We start from the raw sequence: 19,000 nt of genomic DNA on the forward strand, positions 1-19,000 counted from the left end.
TTAGACCCAGAAAAACGAAGCGTTGCATGGTCGACAACACAATGATAAATCGATTAGTCAACAAATTCAGTACCCAGCCCTCTGTTGTATTTGTCTTGTCTCTCAAACTAATGAGGGCGTTGCTGGAAGAGGAGTTGCTTTTAATCTCGTTGGACATGTGTATAATGACAATAAAAAGGCATTCTATTCTACAATAACCATAGAACCAGCTTTACAATATCCAGTTTTGGGTAGCATTGGGGAACGTGTTGCTGCTGATGCTGAACATGCCCATAGGGACAGTAGATGAAAATTAGCTATGGTGCTAGCTCTAGCGTATTTGCATTGTGTACTTGTACTTGTCACTACCCAAAGTGAGTAGAGTGCAGATGTGAGTTGCGCATGCGTCACTTTGCGACAAGTAACCTACAAGATGCTAACGGCGGTTTGAGCTAATGTTAGCAATCAAGTAGCCTACTAGCTAGATGCTAACGGCGTTTTGAGCTAACGTTTGCAATCAAGTAGCCTACTAGATGCTAATGGCGTTTTTAGCTAACGTTAGCAATCAAACAATCATAGATAGCTAAAACGTTTTTGAAATGATTTCCATCTTCTGTTATTGTATGTAAAGAGAAACGTTTATTATTTTACAGATTTCACAAATTTCAGTAAGACACGTTATGCCATAAACAGTTTAAATCTGAGCATGCGCTACTCAAATCTGCACTCTACTCACTTTGGGTAGTGACAGTACTGATGTCCATTAATAAGCACTGTCCCTATCTAAATAAACAATTAAAATAAAACCATGAAGAAAAACTCTCTTCTTTCTGTCTTCTGCGTCCCTTCAGACCCCGACCAGACGTCCTCCTGGGTCAAACTCTGCCCTGATGATCCGATCCGAAGCGTCCCGCTGGACCGGACGGACCAGACCCGTGAGACAGACGCCGTCTTCTCCGCCGCTCGGATCAAAACGGAAGTCTGCGGCGATGACCGCGGAGCTTCTGAGCCAACGAGCGACTTCGATCCAGAAAGAGCGAGCGACGGCCGACATCTCGCCGACTCATCCAACACGGAAGACAGCGGCGACTGGGGAGAGGCGCCGGGGCTTTGGAGACCGGAGGAGATGGACGAAGAAGCTCGGGGACAAAGTCCACCTCCGGGCGGAACGGCGCCGAGCTCAGCCGAGCCGCCACGCCCGTCCCAGCCGGCGTTTAGCTGCAAAGTTTGCGGCGAGTCCTTCAAGAGGATCGGCCGCCTGACCACGCACGCCTCGGAGCACCCGAGAGACTGCGGCCTGTGCGGGAAGCGCCTGGAGCCCGCCGAGAGCCTGGAGCTCCACCTGCGCGTCCACCGGGACGCGGCGTTCCACTGCGGCGTCTGCGGCCAGGGCTTCACGCTGCGCGGGAACCTGCGCACGCACCTGAGGATCCACACGGGCGAGCGGCCGTTCGGCTGCACCGTCTGCGGCAAGAGCTTCGGCCGCCGGGCGTCGCTGGTGCGCCACGTGCGCAGCCACACGGGCGAGAAGCCCTTCGTGTGCGCCTACTGCGGCCGCGGCTTCGTGGAGAAGGGGAACCTGACAGTGCACCTGCGCACGCACACCGGCGAGCGGCCGTACCGGTGCGCCATCTGCGACCGGCACTTCAGCCAGCGGTCGTGCTTCTACAAACACCCGTGTCAGAGGAAAGCCTGTCGGCGGCCTCCGTCGTCGCACGCCAAAAACACCGACGGCGATTAAAGGCCGCGGCTAACGGCTATTTTCAGCGTGGATTAACGTGCGGGGTATTTTCTGGATGAATGGATCGGTTGTTTGTAGGGGTTGCACGATATGGACAGAATGTGATATTTTGCGATATCGATATTAATTTTGATATTTTTAAACGTATGTAAAATTACAGAAGTTACGGGAAAACGCATCGAAATAGATTCCTAACAAATACAACACAAAGGTTATTTCAACTGACTGTCATATTGGACACACACACACACACACACACACACACACACACACGTTGTACCAGTCACATTGGACTGGTCCAACATATATATATATATATATATATATATATATATATATATATATATATATATATATAACCTTATATAAATAAGGACCATGTCTACAGAACAGGACATGTTCTACTGGTTGGACAGTTATAAAATATATAAATAAAGAGAACAGGACACAACTTTTCTTTCGCTTCTCTGATTCGTTCCATTTTGTTGTCTCTATCTATTTCTCCACTCACACTGTCACTCTTTTGAAATATGCACACACAGTGGTACGCTCCATAGGGTTTGTCACGTAGTGGACCCCGTGCGCTCTAGTGACCTAGCTACTGTCAGGGCTAGTAGTACTTACCAAGGTACTCTCAGGGCACGCCCTCATACTCTGCTTCTGACTGGCTAGTAGTCCTAACCTAGCTACTGTCAGGGCACGCCCTCATACTCTGCTTCTGACTGGCTAGTAGTCCTAACCTAGCTACTGTCAGGGCACGCCCTCATACTCTGCTTCTGACTGGCTAGTAGTACTTACCTAGGTACTGTCAGGGCATGCCCTCATACTCTGCTTTTTTTTGGTTGTATACCTTTCCCTTTCTTTTTTGCTGAGCTGTTTTTTTTTTCTTTTTTTTTCTGAGAGGCCCGACCTCATACTCTGCTTCTGACTGGCTAGTAGTCCTTACCTAGCTACTGTCAGGGCATGCCCTCATACTCTGCTTCTGACTGGCTAGTAGTCCTTACCTAGCTACTGAGCATGTGCGACTCCCAACAAAGATGGAACAGAAGTGGAGAGGTCTCACTCTGTAGCTAAAACAGAGAGCTTAACACACAGGGTGAAAAGAGGAGCTGCAGCAATGTGCAGTACAACAACAATATGATGTTTTTTGAAAATTAAACCACATGAACCTATTAAGGTACAACCTCTAAATACAATTATGAACCTGAAAATGAGCATAATATGAGCACTTTAAACAACAATATATAACAAATAAATACAGACAGTAGTTGGTAAGGCAACTTCTCATCTCATGACAATACTAGAAGCATAGACAAAAACATTCACAGCTTTAAATCATGTAGTTTAACTGTAGACATACATTTTTCCTCTTTACAGTATTTCAGAGAATTAATCAAACATGGTTTTGGATTTCTGAATATGAAATTGACCTAATAATAACATTTTCAATTGTCCATCTTTGTACACAAAACCAGTTATGACACTCTTATAGCTGGACCACACCGCGCACGTAAGCATTGCGTATATAGCAGCGTTGAGCAGCTAGTTTTAGGGTCTGGGTGTCCTCCCCCAGGGAAGTTTTGAGCATCAACGCATTAATTTCCTGTATTCAGATACACTTTTATGCATCTATTTACGGTGGAAATCCCTTTATTTAGCCTATGAAGAAGAAAATAACAGATGGCAATTCAAAATATATCAAACCTACTATATAATGGAAAGTATGTTGTTGCGTGTCATTGGGCATTTTTATGTGGGTATATGGAAATCCTGGAGCTTTCTTAGTGGGTATAGTGTTTATGGTTTATGGTGATTTTGGCTGTCTCGACTTCTCAGCATATAGGCTGCAATTATCACAGTTTTTCCCACTCGTCCTGTCTATCGGAGAGAGAGACTCGCGGTACGTTCCAACTGTAAGTCTATTTAATCAACCTTCTTTCCAAAAATCGGCCTAGTAACCCGTGACGTTTCAGTCTTTTCTGAGTTCCGATTGGTCAGAATGTTTCCTTGCGTATCCTGTTTTAACCGAGGGTCGTCTCATGTGATCAACACGGATTTACAGTTTCGATATCATCGGTGGTAAACTGTCCATGGGGGGAAACTATAGACTTCCTTATTCTGTATTTCTGTTCTCCTTTTTTTTCTCGTTTTAAACTTGTGAAAGCAGATCATGCAACTGATTCTGCTGCTGCTGTCATGTCACGTTGCGTCTGCAGGTAAGATCACATTTTTAATTTAACCGTGAATGTGCGCAGCTGTACTTTCGTTTTGACGACGTTCAGCTGAGCTTCTCACCTGATGATACTTTATTTAAGTGTTCGTATATAGTTAAATATAGTTAAACTATTAAAAGTAAAGAAGAATCCTCCCATTGTAGAAAGTGCAAAGGATCCAACCAGTTGTGTGTTTAATGGTCTCATCTGCTCAGCTCTGTGTGTGTGTGTGTGTGTGTGTGTGTGTGTGTGTGTGTGTGTGTGTGTGTGTGTGTGTGTGTGTGTGTGTTTCAGCTGGACTTGTAGCCGTTATATTATCGGCTAGTTTACTTTAGAATCAAACATCAGATGTTATAAACTACATGTGTTCTGTGTGTAGGAATCTTAATGTGTAAAGTAACTAGTAAGTAGTAACTAAAGCTGTAACAGATGAATGTAGAGGAGTAACTAAAGTAACTAGTAACTAAAGCTGTAACAGATGAATGTAGTGGAGTAACTAGTAACTAAAGCTGGAACAGATGAATGTAGCAGAGTAACTAAAGCTGTAACAATTTAACTAGTAACTAGTAACTAAAGCTGTAACAGATGAATGTGCAGGAGTAACTAAAGTAACTAGTAACTAAAGCTGTAACAGATGAAGGTAGCAGAGTAACTAAAGCTGTAACAGATGAATGTGCGGAGTAACAAAGTAAAGTAACTAAAGCTGTAACAGATGAATGTAGTGGAGTAACTAAAGTAACTAGTAACTAAAGCTGTAACAGATGAATGTAGTGGAGTAACTAAAGTAACTAGTAACTAAAGCTGTAACAGATGATTTTAGAGGAGTAACTAAAGTAACTAGTAACTAAAGCTGTTACAGATGAATGGGAGGAGTAACTAAAGTAACTAGTAACTAAAGCTGGAACAGATGAAGGTAGTGGAGTAACTAAAGTAACTAGTAACTAAAGCTGGAACAGATGAAGGTAGTGGAGTAACTAAAGTAACTAGTAACTAAAGCTGTAACAGATGAATGTAGCGGAGTAACTAAAGTAACTAGTAACTAAAGCTGTAACAGATGAATGTAGTGGAGTAACTAAAGTAACTAGTAACTAAAGCTGTAACATGAATGGAGTGGAGTAACTAAAGTAACTAGTAACTAAAGCTGGAACAGATGAATGTAGCGGAGTAACTAAAGTAACTAGTAACTAAAGCTGTAACAGATGAATGTAGCAGAGTAAGTAAAGTAACTAGTAACTAAAGCTGGAACTGATGAATGTAGCGGAGTAACTAAAGTAACTAGTAACTAAAGCTGGAACAGATGAATGTAGTGGAGTAACTAAAGTAACTAGTAACTAAAGTTGGAACAGATGAATGTAGCGGAGTAACTAAAGTAACTAGTAGTGGAGTAACTAAAGTAACTAGTAACTAAAGCTGTAACATGAATGTAGCGGAGTAACTAAAGTAACTAGTAACTAAAGCTGGAACAGATGAATGTAGCAGAGTAACTAAAGTCTAATATTTCTCTCTGAAATGTAGCGAAGTAGAAGTAGAAAGTGGCACGAAAAGAAAAAACTCAAGTAAAGTACAACTACCTCAATATTTGGACTGAAGTACAGTACTGGAGTAAATGTACTTAGTTACATTCCACCACTGATGTTGGTTAAAACATTCAAAACATATATTATGTCATTATTATCACATGTAATAAAGTTTTTTTGATATACTGTATGTATAGGCTTAATTTTCTTTAATACAAATTCTCGATTTTATCCAGTTGCCTGCAATCCGCATTAGTACTTTAAAGCTTATTCGCCATTGTTGGGCGAGAAACTATTTTTTAACGTCCACATGTTCCACCAAAACAAGTTCCTTCCTGAGACTATTTAGCTATAAGTTTTTTAATAAGAATTGTTAGATGTTGGCACTAGACCCAAAAACACGTTCATAGCAACAAAAATGGGGGGGGGGGGCAGATAGAAACTATGTTTGATGATAATAAAGAGTTTACTTCATAGGCTGTGTACCTGTGTTACTACATTATCTGGGTCACATGACAGTGATTATATAACCAAAAGATGTATCCTGGAATTCATTAAAAACCGTACTTTGTTTAAAATAAAAGTAACGCATATTTTTACGGCAAAGTTTGGAATTGTTACAGCTCTGGCTGAAATCTTGTGCTTCTCTGTGCAGCGATACACTCCCTGAAGCATGTCTACACGGCATCCTCTGAAGTCCCAAATTTCCCCGAGTTTGTGGCCGTTGTGTTCGTCGACGGGTTTCAAACGGAACACTACAGCAGCATCACCAAGACGACGGTACCCACGCAGGCCTGGATGAGCCGAGTCACAGCAGATGATCCAGAGTACTGGAAGAGGCAGACTTCATACTGGGAAGGCCAAGAGCAGATAGGGAGGGTCAACATTGAGATTGGAAAGGAGCGCTTCAACCGGACTGAAGGTGTGTTTACTGAATGCTTCACTTGCCAGCAGCTAGGGCTGTGCAATTACTCAAATTTTGATCACGATTTTTTTATTTCGGCTCCTAACGATCACAAAACAGACTATTCGGAAGAAGAAAAAATCCAGATTATTTTGCATGTTACGCTTTGCAAGTAAACTCTTGTTTTGTCTCGTGTTCTGAACGGGAATTCAAAAGGTTCAAACGGGAAAAGTATGAAGGGAAATGTCACAGTTGAAAGTGTTTTCACTGTTTCAGGGCAGGTCTGTCCAAACAATATTTTCATATTTTCAGTTGTCATTGAACTGTATTTTCAGAGGAAATATGGGGCACTTCACATCTACAACAGGTCTACAAAATGAATATTACAAGAAATTCTTCATAGGGAAACCAAAACCCAAAGTATAGAATGACATATTACACTGACTCACTTACCGTTTTAATGGTTCCAGATGTTTGATATCAGGACGATGAGCTGACAGAACTGACAAGTTGAACGTTGTCCAGTTAGAACGGACCCACCGCGGTGACGTTTTTGGTGGAGCTGGTCGTTTAATAGTCGAAGAACTCGGAAGAACGTTTTGACAATACATCAACTACATCAACACAACAGTATGTGGAGTTAAACTGGATGGGTCCAATAACCTCTGAATAGTTCTACTTGTTGTTAAACTGGACGGGTCCAATAACCTCTGAATAGTTCTATTTGTTGTTAAACTGGACAGGCCCAATAACCTCTGAATAGTTCTATTTGTTGTTAAACTGGACGGGTCCAATAACCTCTGAATAGTTCTACTTGTTGTTAAACTGGATGGGCCCAATAACCTCTGAATAGTTCTACTTATTGTTGAACTGGACGGGCCCAATAACCTCTGAATAGTTCTACTTGTTGTATAACTGGACGGGTCCAATGACCTCTGAATAGTTCTACTTGTTGTTGAACTGGACGGGTCCAATGACCTCTGAATAGTTCTACTTGTTGTTAAACTGGACGGGCCAATAATTTCTACTTATTTTAATATAAAATAACGGACGCAAACCCGAATTAATTGAAGGCGGGTCATACCTTTTTCACTTGTTGTAACGTATCTCGAATATTTACTTGTTGTTGATGAGGTCAATACCTCTGAATAGTTCTACTTGTTGTTAAACTAACAAAACCTCTGAATAGTTCTACTTATTGTTAAACTGGGACGGGTCCAATAACCTCTGAATAGTTCTACTTGTTGTTAAACTGGGCCGGGCCCTGAATAGTTCTACTTGTTAAAGCGATAAGGGCTCTAACTTGAATGTTATTTTGTAAACTGCCAATACCTCTAAAGTTCTACTTGTTGTTAAACTGGGCCGCCAATAACCTCTGAATAGTTCTACTTGTTAAACTGGACTGGTCCAATAACCTCTGAATAGTTCTGCTTGTTGTTAAACTGGACGGGTCCAATAACCTCTGAATAGTTCTACATGTTGTTAAACTGGACGGGTCCAATAACCTCTGAATAGTTCTGCTTGTTGTTAAACTGGACGGGTCCAATAACCTCTGAATAGTTCTACTTGTTGTTAAACTGGACGGGTCCAATGACCTCTGAATAGTTCTACTTGTTGTTGAACTGGACGGGTCCAATGACCTCTGAATAGTTCTACTTGTTGTTAAACTGGACGGGCCCAATAACCTCTGAATAGTTCTACTTGTTGTTAAACTGGAAGGGTCCAATAACCTCTGAATAGTTCTACTTGTTGTTAAACTGGACGGGCCCAATAACCTCTGAATAGTTCTACTTGTTGTTAAACTGGAAGGGTCCAATAACCTCTGAATAGTTCTACTTGTTGTTAAACTGGACGGGCCCAATGACCTCTGAATAGTTCTACTTGTTGTTAAACTGGACGGGCCCAATGACCTCTGAATAGTTCTACTTACTTAAATGGCAATGTGAGCAGCAGCCAATGGGGGGGTGCGTTATGTCGGCAGGATAATTTAAAAGGCAACCGCGACTACATTGTGCGTCTGCCCTATTTCCGATACCGTGGCGGCAGAGAGAGATCTCCAACTATCTAGGGAGGTCCCGGGACATGTCTGCATGTGTTGAAAAAAGCACAAAAACATTAAAATATTGTCAAAAAAACAAACTCAAAAGAGACAAAAGTTGCAAATGTCGGAAAAAGCGGCACAAACTTTGAAAAAACTAACAAAGAAAGAAAAATTGTCCAAAAAAAACCTCGAAAAGGAGACAAAAACGTTGATAAAATGCTAAAAAAAACTAAAGTGAAATAACAAAAACAAAAATTGCATGAAGAACCCCCCAAAAAGACAACGTTGATTCTGGCGCTGGTTTGTCACCCCTGCGCTAAACTAAGGTGATGGTTTACTAAAACCTGTGCTTTGATCCCTATCTCTCTCAGGCATCCATGTAATCCAGGTTTTGAATGGCTGTGAATGGGATGATGAGACTGTAGAAGTTAATGGTTTTGGTCTAATCAGTCATAATGGAGAAGACGTCTTAATATTGGACATGAAAGCACAGAGATGGATCGCCATAAAACCACAGTTTCTCAGAACCCAACACAAGTGGAATAATGACAAAAGTTGGTTAGAATTCATGGAGCACCGTTTGACCCAGGAGTGCCCTGTGAGGCTGAAGAACAGTCTGATGTACGGGAAGAGCACTCTGCAGAGAACAGGTAAAAGACAAAACTGCTTATATTGTTTACGTGGATATAGACTAGTGTGAAAGCAACCTCTCTGCCTCTCTTGGTCTGTCTTGCATCTGTTTTCTCCAGAGCTTCCCAGGATGTCTCTGCTCCAGAAGACTCCCTGGTCTCCAGTGAGCTGCCACGCCACCGGTTTCTACCCAGACAGAGCGCTGATGTTCTGGAGCAGAGACGGAGAGGAGCTCCACGAGCACGTGGTACACGGCGAGCTCCTCTACAACCATGACGGGACCTTCCAGATGAGCGTGGATTTGAATCTTTCGCTGGTCAAACGTGACGACTGGTGGCGGTACGATTGTGTGTTTCAGCTCTCCGCTGTCGAGGATAACATCCTAACCAAGCTGGATCCAGCAGTGATCAGGACTAACTGGGGTGAGTAGCAGAGGTTGAAAACATTTACATTTACTTAGCTATGACGTTTAATTAACAATGCTTTTATTTTTTTGTATGGACTAAACTGGACTTGTTGGCTTCGGCCTAAACGCACTGCCCCCATTCAAAGTGAATGGAAAGTCCTGCGTTTTTTACGGACCATTTGATTGCCACGCAGCCAAAGATAAAAAACATTGTCCAAGATTTTTCTGAAACATGTTTAAACTAACTAGTAAATAATAACTGCAAATAATATTACTGACCACATCTGTTGTAATAGACAGCAGGATGAAAACTAGTAACTCGATAAAAGTAGCATTCGATGGATGGATGGATGGCTGGATGGATGGATGGATGGATGTTCTTCTTGCGTCCTGCATACAGAACCTGTTCTCTGTTGTTTTGTTCAGTTGAGAAGCCCAGTGCTACAACACTCCCCATCACGTTGTCTGCAGTGGTCGCAGTGGTTTCCATCTTGACATTGGCCACCGGAGTCACAGTTTACAAAAAGAAAAAAGGTGAGAGGCTGAAACTTGTCATGGCTGTAATCAGTCCTCCTGTCCATTGTTGGGTGTGAAGCTATCTACTGCTAGAAACGCTGAAGGGGCCAGTTCATCAAGAATGGATTGCGGCCGCCAATTGCCTCACGAGTTGCTCATCAACTCCCCCCAGTCGCACAGGTCTGATTGCAGTTGTCCATGTGACAAAGTATAAATGTTGCCTGTGCACCAAGAACACTTCTCACTCTGCGCCCTGACCGATGAGGTGCAGAGGCTTTTCCTCCGAATTTTAGGAAGGAATTTAAACATGTCAAATAGATTCAAAATCCAGTTTGTCAGTGGTGTTTCTGTTTTCAAACCTTCAGACTGTAAAAGAAGACACTACTCAGGGTTTCCCCCAGAAAAGTTGTTTAGCCGGGTGGCGAGTGTCTTTATTTTATTTTTATTTTTTTTTGGCGAGGGCCCAGCTCAGACCAGTCACAGCCTGATGGCAGCAAAAATGTAGAGCCTGAAAGTTTCTGTGATAACAGAATCATCAAAGGAGTTGCGAAATTGACAATTTAAAAAAGCTATAAGACAGATTTCACAGAGCCCTACATTAAGTCAGTGCTAAAAGCTAACTGGAGATTTGAAAATATGTTTCAAACCGAGCCACCCCGCTGTAACTGGAGTTAAATACATTGAGGGCCCTATTTTAACGATCTAAGCGCACGGCGTGAAGCGCCTGGCCCAGGTGCGTTTAGGGCATGGCCAAATCCACTTTTAATAGTTTGATGGCGGAAAACAGGGTCCGTGTGCCGGGCGCATGGTTCAAAAGACTTAGGGCTAGATTTATCAAGCCGTTTGCGCCTGTTTCCAGGGCCTAATTGGTCGCAAAGACGGACGTAACCGATGCGGGCTATTTACAAACAGGGCGCACTTGGGTAAAATCGCAGATTGTCTGCCACATGAGCGAGAAGAGACAAGTTGCGCTTTCAATATGCGTTCGTGGAGTGGCGTGGGAAGTGGGAGTTCCACCCAAAAAGGTGGGAGGATAAGCGCAAAGGGCACCTAATTATATATTCCGCGTGGTATTTACAAAGACTGTCAGTAAGCAGCTCTCTGGGGGAAATTCTCCTCTCTTTCAAATCGATCGAAGTTTCCTCGTAGACCTTTGTGCCGCGTGGTGAAATGGCAACAGTAATTTGAGCAAGACGAAGACATAGGCGAGGCTGAAAATATTTTTAACAGAAGAATCACACTTTGTCAGTGAACACAACATCATTTAGCGTTACAGATCAAGCAGCCGTGCAATATTAGAGTTACTGGAAGAAATCAAAGATGAAATTGAATCTCCCACTCAGCGTTCACATCCCATTCCAGCAGTTGTTAAACTCCTCGCTACATTACAGATATTGGCATCAGGATCATTTCAAACAGTCATAGCATCAGCAGTGGGAATATCGCAGTCTGCACTCAGCCATATCATAGCACAAGTACCGCTTTGCTACAGTGCAATTTACGGTATAGTGGGCGGAGAAAGACGCTGATTGCCTGATGGGTGTCAGGGTTGATAAATACTACGCAAACTGTGGAAGCGTAGCGTGCGCTATTACCGAACTCGCATAAACGGACGCAGCGCAAACTGCGCTAGTGTTAGTAAATCTAGCCCTCAGTGTCTTCATTAATCAGAGGTGTGTTTTGGGCGTAACATGCAGTCAACCAATCAGAGATCATCTCCCATTCCCTTTAAAAAGCAGCCGGACTGTTTGGACCTTGGAGCATTGTTGTTATGATTGAGGATTTGCACCGTAATATTTTTATTTGTAATCTTCTGCAAGTGTGTGTGCTGCTGTGCGTCCCTGTGTGTGTAACAGGCATAGTGTGTGTGCGCGCTGTGCACGAGCCTAGGAGCATTTTACAGGGCTCGAGAGTGCGACCAATTTGGTCGCAAATGCGACCAAAATTTGTAAGGGTGCGACTAAGATTTTTCCTAGGTCGCACCGATGCATCTAACGTCCTCGCATCCGCTGCCTCTCCACTAACGGAGCGATGTTGTTTATATCGATATGGTTTAATGTTGCGTTACATGACCCATTCCTTCTGTAAAGCCGTGCCTGTGTTTGGATTTGGATCTCTCCTCCCCGCAGCCCCGCCCCCATTCACTCACACACCGGCCGGCTCACCTGCAACATGGAGAGACACAGCGCCGCTGGTCCAAACTCCCGACATTTGTCTACAGTTTTAATTGTTATTAACACAGCTGTATATTGTTAAGTATGAGAGGGAAACCTGTATTGGTACCAGCGTTTCCGCTGGTAACTCTGTTACTGCGGCCGCCACGGCGAAAAACACATTATTAAACTAACTTCAGTTCGTTGAGTAATAGCGTGACGGAGCATGCTGGATCATAGTTCATAAAAATGCAGCGCAGTGACGATAGGCCTACAGACATTTCATAGCCTACACAAGACGGGTGTAACGCCGCTAATGAGTCAGCCGTCACTCTCTGATTAGCCTAGCATAGCCCTACGCTTCAGTCCATGCGCACTCCCCTGTGGTTCGGGTCGTTTTTTTTTTTTTTTTTTCTTTTTTTTTTTTAAGATTTTCGGGCCTTTATTTTGATAGGAAAGCGGAATACATGAAAGGGGAGAGAGAGGGGGATGATTGATGCTTTAAAATATGGAATATTTAAAGGGACCCCCCTACAGGGGTAATATCCTTCTCACCTTTTTCACCCCTGACCCGTTTTCATGCCTGTCATATAGGAAAGGGCTGCAGGTCGGAGTCAAACCTCTATATTTACCAACTGAGCTATCCGGGCGTCCTCTCTCTCTTTTGATCAGTCTGCTATTGTTGTTGAAAGCTTATGAAGGAGCTTTCTCAGGCTATTTATTTTACATAACTTTCAGCTGTTGCAGCTGTATATTTTCAAACTGGTAAAGAAAACCCTGTCTTTGCATTTTATTTTAATCACAATCTGTTTTAATAAAAGAGCTTGTGAAAAGTGGCTTTGACTTAAAACTGAACATTTAGCCCACTTTGTGAAAAAAAAAAAACAAGCTATATATCGTGTATCGCCATTCAGCGTTACGGCGATGCGAGGAAAAATTTGGGTGCACCTAAATTTTGTGCTGGTGCACCTAAATAAAAAAAGTTAGGCGCACCAGTGCAACCAAGGCAAAAAGTTAGTGTGGAGCCCTGTTTTACTAATGCTCTGTTAAAATAACAATGAAATGCTGCGTTATTGACTTTAGACCAGGTTTTTGTTGGTCAATGGCGCGATCACTTCCTGCTGCCTCAAGATAGCAAAACGCCCAGAATGCACCTTAAAACACCTCCCTGTAAGACCAGCACACCCACAATGCACCTGAACACACCTCCCTGTAAGACCAGCACGCCCAGAATGCACCTGAACACACCTCCCTGTAAGACCGGCACGCCCAGAATGCACCTGAACACACCTCCCTGTAAGACCAGCACACCCACAATGCACCTGAACACACCTCCCTGTAAGACCAGCACGCCCAGAATGCACCTGAACACACCTCCCTGTAAGACCAGCACCCCATGGGCCACAAATGGGCGCAGGTGCATTCGCTATTTAAACGATGTGGGAAATTGACAACTGCGTCAGTCTTAAACTAGCAAAGACACTTGCGTCGGGCCTTGTTTTGCACTGCGCTGGGTGCAAGATAGGGCCCTGAAAATGAATTCCCAGTGACTTAGGCCCGGTGAGCCACCGGGCTTGCAATACACTGGGGGAAACCCTGCGCCTTATGAGTTGGCTTCATTAATTTGAAAAAGGAGCTTTAAGCTTTTTAAGGTGCTTTAACAATGGATATTCTGGGGGTAGTACTAAACCCAAAATCTAATCCGCATGTTCAAAAAGTGAAGAAAGGTAGGACATCTCAAGATCCCAAGTTAAAGAGGATGTCCTCCTTCATTTGGGAACTTGACAAGTGTTACCTTTTCTTCACTTTTTAAATGTGCTTCGTCACCGCCCACTCCCTGAAGGCGCTAATAACTTTCACTGTAAATGTGCGGCTGTTAGCACTCATCTTTGCAAATTGGACTGTGCAATTTGCAACTTTGCAATTAGGCTAATTTGCCTTAGAAAGGGGATGCATTTGGGCCAAATGTCTGCATATTACCTGATTTAAATACGTGCAAATAACACAGCAGCATCGAGACACTGTTTGCTTGGCAGCGCAGCTCGGGGTGCATCAATCTTTGCGGGTGCTTTGAGAATTACACTGTTTATTTGTATCTTATATGTGCAGGTTTAGGGGCCGCAAAAGCCGCACAATCCTTTTGTGATTTCGTCCCTTAGACTGAACAAGCCAGGGAATGTGCCGCAAAACCAAAACTAGGAGCTGAAAGAGGCTAAAAAGCAGCAGATGTAGTGACAATTCTCTATGGGTTTAAATATACGTATACAAAGCCTGTAAAAGATCATTCATACCAGCGTAATGTTCTTGTGAGTGGGGTGTTCTAAGAGAGGAAGCGATACATGGAATAATGTTTTCTTTTCTTTTTATTTTCAGCCAAGAGCCCTTCAGATTGTAAGTATTTTTTTTTCTCGCCGATCAAGTCTGACCTACTCTCTGTACTTCCAGTTTATGTCGGTTGGGTGTAATGTAGCTCTGTGCAAAATAAATGTCTTACTGACCTTCCAGCTCCCGACAACGTTGAGCTCTCTGAGAAACTGAAACCAGAAACCTGATTGCACACAGACGTCTCTGCACCCGGTGAGTTATTTCCATTTGGGTAGATAGATAGAGCAGTAACGTGATGCCTTTCCAAACAATTTGGGTTTGAATGACAAAGAAGGGAGTAAGACAAAAGAGATTACTTGAATTAGTGGTAAAAATTGTTAAAAATCAAAAATCACAAAATTTCCTTTAGATTGGCAAGGACCTGTTGAGCAGCTTTATAAAAGGGTAACTACCGTTTTTTTCAACCCTATGTCCCTATGTTTCTGTGTCTCTAAGGGCGTTTTCACACATGAAAGTCCGAACCAAGGTCCGTACCAAGGTTCATGTTTTTGTTACATTGTATACATTTGATCCGGTAAGTTTTGGCTTCACACTGCAGTTTTGCAAGCGCACTACAGATCTATATGTGACAAAACTACGTCCTGCCGTCATCACATACGTGAGCTGCGTCTCCCGATACTTAGAACTGATTGGTTTGTTGACGGGCTTCCCCGTCCTCTCGTATCCTCTCTCTGGGTCAGAGTTTAGGCTATTCAACTGACCGCTGCTCTCCCCTACTGCCGCGGCTCTTTTTGTTTTGTTGTGAGAAGCAAGACACGGGAACTTTCTTTCTGGAGCATTTATTCAGAGACAAACTGAAACCTACACTGTACATTTACTACCACTTAACAAATAAACTGCTGATGTATTCTCTGCTCTGATAGCCGACAGCTGTCTGCTCTGAGCGCATTCTTACCGTTTTTTTTTTCTCTCTCTCTCTCTCTCTCTCTCTCTCTCTCTCTCTCTCTCTCTCACTAAGCACCGAGCTATTCCTAAAAAAAAAAAAAAAAAAAAAAAAAAAAAAAAAAAAAAAAAAAAAAAAAAAAAAAAAAAAAATTAAAGGAGCTTCCCTGGTCTTGTAACACGAGGAGAGCCTGCCAGAGCTTCCTGTATTTGGTCCGAAAGTCCGAACCATCCAAAAAATGCTTTCACACTATCAACGAACCGGACCATGGTTCAGTTTGGTCCGGACCGAGACCACCTCTTTTTGTCGGACCAAAATTTGGTCTTTTGATCCGGACCGTGGTCCGGGGGAGGTTTCACACCTTTAATTTTGGTTTGGATCAAACTAAAAAGTCCGAAAGTCCGGACCAAATGAGGTATGTGTGAAAACGCCCTAAAAAGTCCGAATGTCCGGACCAAACGAGGTATGTGTGAAAACGCCCTAAGTGACTGATAGGAACAACAATCTTTGACATTGGTCCAGTATTACACGTGACCGGCAGCCACACACCGGGCTGCAATGTAACCCCTACGGGTTATGTTCAGCGTCAGTTAGTGTCTGCTAAAAGTTCTGTTTTTGCCGCTGACAGACTCAGATTATTATTCTAATTGTCTGTCAACATTATGGAAAGGATCCCTACAGAGATAGACCCTTTAAAACTTATTTGAGACCTTTCTGTTTAACCAGAAACAGCTCTGAAGTCACTAGCGCTAAACCCACCAGACTCCATTTAAAAAAGCAATACTTTTAGCGTGTATAGAACCAACATATTGTCACATGTAAATCAGTAAACTGTGTGTTTATTTCAACCAGAGCTAGAGTTGTGATGGTTGGAAAAGTGGAAAGACGACCCAGAACGGCTTTTCATAGTTTTATTTAGTTTCTGTCGACTTTGAATGTAGTGTGTTTTACGATGCTAAAATGACTGTTTTTTAATATTTTGCGGAAGTTTTTATGTTTAAAAAAAGGATCTTACTCTTTAAAAGAAAGGTCGACCTCTTTAGAAATCCTTTCCATAATGTTGTCAGACACTTCGAATATTAATCTGAGTCCGTCAGCGGCAAAACGAGGACTTTTGTGAAGGTAAATACAAGCTGGACAATTACTATTAACTATCATTGCAGCTTGTTTCTCCACTGCCGACTGCAGCGATCTCGCTTAACACTGGACCAATGTCAAAGACTGGTGTTCCCATCAGTCACTTATAGACACAGAAACATAGGAAAATAGGGTTGAAAAAAACGGTAGTTACCCTTTTAATGTAAATGTAATTACAGTTGATGCTGAAATGTTTTTCTTTCTGCCTCATGTTTGTGGAAAAGGTGGACCAGAGTAAGAAGAGGTGTTGTCACATCCATTATGCAGAAAGCAGGTCATTTGTTTTGTGGCATTGATTGAGGATTGAGATTTTAATTGAATCCTAAAATGGAAAGTCCGACTTGGGCCAAAGGAATAAATAAGCCTTGTTGTGTGTCTGACACTCAGAAAATCCACAGTAGTTGACGTTAATCCTTAATTACAGTATGTGATGCTATGATTTCTTATATCCACATAAATGAACACACAGAAATATTATAACACGTGTTTACAGTATACAGTAGGAAATGAACAAGTGCTGTTTTGCTAAAAAGTACAAAGAAAATCTGTATTTTGTTTATTTTTTTTCCAGTTATGTAAATATTCTGCTCATATATTTCTGTAAAACAAAGTTCTTGGTAAAAGCTGCACTTTGTTGAACTCAAAGCCAAGTATAATTAATATATTTTATCTTTTGATACACAGTATTGAACTTATGTTAGTCTTTATTTTAAATTTTTTTAAGTTAATGAAATGCATCACAGCTCCGTTATGTGTTTGTAGAAAGTCTCACTGTAAACTAAATAATCCGCTTCCGCTAATGAAAAATAAGCTTCATAAGGTTGGCATCTTCCATGTCTTTTGTTTGTATTTTAACTCTTGTGTTGTCTACTATGCAACTTTTTGGTTTTTCTGGGTCAAAATTTTAAATTCACACAATTTTTATAACGTTTTAGGCCATTTTTTTCAACACTTTTGTCGCTTTTCCCAACGTCAGAACCGAAAATCTGCAAACTTTCCCTTAAGCTACCAGCTAACACTAGCGGTAGCTGGCTAGCTTTGTTACATTTTTCAAAACGAATAGTTGTAGTCTTGCAATGTGTGACACTGCAAGATCCCCAGTCTTTATGACAGTCTTTAACGTTAGATGTGAGATGGTGTCAGACTTGAGTTTGTTCAAAGTCTTCTAGTGTACGGTAGGCATTAGGTTCACAACAGATTTTAGCCGCCTATTTGCGCGCCAAACCAAAAGAACTTTTTCAAACTGCAGTTACGTGACACTCAATGAAGAATCTGGCAGGTTTGCCGACTTTGAGATTCAGAAATCCTTCCCAGAAGCAGAGAGATTTCATATTTCGGCTGTGAAAAGAAGTTGCTTTGAGTCGGCTGTGTGGTTGCCTGCTTTGTTTTGCTGGATTTTGCTAAACTCTGCAATGGCAGAGGACGTTTTTGCTGACTTCTTCAGGGCTTTAAGTCGACTAAACTGTTAGCGAGACGGCTATACGAGACGTGCAATGAAACCAGTGATGCACCGAATCATCGGCTTCGGATTCGGCCGAATATTGGTCTTTTTGACGTGGTTCTGTTTCCACCGAACCCAACCCTACACTTGCTGGTCGCCGTAATGACGGCGCCATTGAACACGGGAAGGTGTTTACGTAGGTGGAGCGTTCAATGCAGCAGGCTGTGAGAAAGTGAAAATGGAACTGGTGAGCAGAAAAAGTTGTTGTTTGGCAGTACTTTCAGTCAAAAGAAGGCCATTCAAGTCCAGCTACATGTTCAATCTGTTCAATGCCGATTGGTCTGGTAGTGGCGAGGACCCTAAACAATACACAACATGGCCGCTGTTAAAACATCTGGTATGAAACATCCGAAAGAATACGAGTTGTGCGTGAAGGATTCTCCAGACAGCAGCCAGAATGCAGCAACTTCAGGTACGGCAAAGGAAGGACAGTCCCAGCTAAAAACTGGTGTTAACCAGACGACCATTACCTACATATTGGGATTATAAATCTAAAATGCTAATATTTTGGAAATTGATTGGATCTTGAGATAGGGTAGGTTTTGCCACTTGTCTTCCTGGCATAATGTTGCCTATTCTTTTTTGTTTTTACGATTAAAATAAAATAAAAATGAGAAATACACTGCTGTGGACATTGTTTACGTCATTAATGTGTTTACTGTGTTAATGGACTCGCAAGGAGGATTCGGTATTCGGTTTCGGATTCGGCAGAATCTTAACCAGTGGATTCGGTATTCGGCCGAACCCCAAAAATCTGGATTTGGTGCATCCCTAAACAAAACAGTCAAAGATATTTGACTTTTTCAATAAAACACTATGTCAGCATGTCAATAAACTACATGTCTGGCCCTTGATGTGAATCAAGTTTTAGTGAAGTTGAGTTTGACCCCCCCTGAATTAGAGCATTATCAAGTTGTCATATGATCTACAGTATTTTGATTAACTTTGGTCTCTTTGGATTATGTAACTGAAAAGTCTATGTACATGTATATAT

The 19,000-nt window shown here is 42.3% G+C and overlaps 2 protein-coding genes across 2 annotated transcripts in view; both read left to right on the forward strand.

Annotated features, from left to right (window-relative positions):
* Positions 1-1,985, forward strand: part of LOC120571616 (zinc finger protein 32-like) — a 4,212-nt gene extending 2,227 nt beyond the window's left edge. The window contains exon 2 of the mRNA XM_039820672.1: positions 831-1,985. Within this exon, the coding sequence (XP_039676606.1) occupies positions 831-1,720 (890 nt within the window). The 3' untranslated portion in view covers positions 1,721-1,985. The remainder of the gene's footprint in view (positions 1-830) is intronic.
* Positions 1,986-3,518: 1,533 nt separating this feature from the next.
* Positions 3,519-18,252, forward strand: LOC120571618 (class I histocompatibility antigen, F10 alpha chain-like). The gene is made up of 8 exons (XM_039820673.1): positions 3,519-3,936; positions 6,106-6,372; positions 8,767-9,045; positions 9,145-9,447; positions 9,858-9,965; positions 14,474-14,491; positions 14,606-14,677; positions 16,730-18,252. Exons 1-7 carry the CDS (start codon positions 3,891-3,893, stop codon positions 14,650-14,652), a joined length of 1,068 nt encoding a protein of 355 aa, XP_039676607.1. The 5' UTR covers positions 3,519-3,890; the 3' UTR covers positions 14,653-14,677; positions 16,730-18,252.
* The last annotated feature ends 748 nt before the right edge of the window (positions 18,253-19,000 follow it).

This window comes from Perca fluviatilis, chromosome 13, assembly GCF_010015445.1.
Source record: "Perca fluviatilis chromosome 13, GENO_Pfluv_1.0, whole genome shotgun sequence".
NCBI classification, from domain to species: Eukaryota; Metazoa; Chordata; class Actinopteri; order Perciformes; family Percidae; genus Perca; species Perca fluviatilis.

Excerpts from the sequence above, each read along its gene's own strand:
- LOC120571618 (XM_039820673.1), top strand. The coding sequence starts at position 3,891 with ATGCAACTGATTCTGCTGCTGCTGTCATGTCACGTTGCGTCTGCAG. Across the intron at positions 6,373-8,766 it reads GCGCTTCAACCGGACTGAAG|GCATCCATGTAATCCAGGTT; the intron begins GTGTGTTTACTG and ends TATCTCTCTCAG. Across the intron at positions 9,448-9,857 it reads AGTGATCAGGACTAACTGGG|TTGAGAAGCCCAGTGCTACA; the intron begins GTGAGTAGCAGA and ends TGTTTTGTTCAG.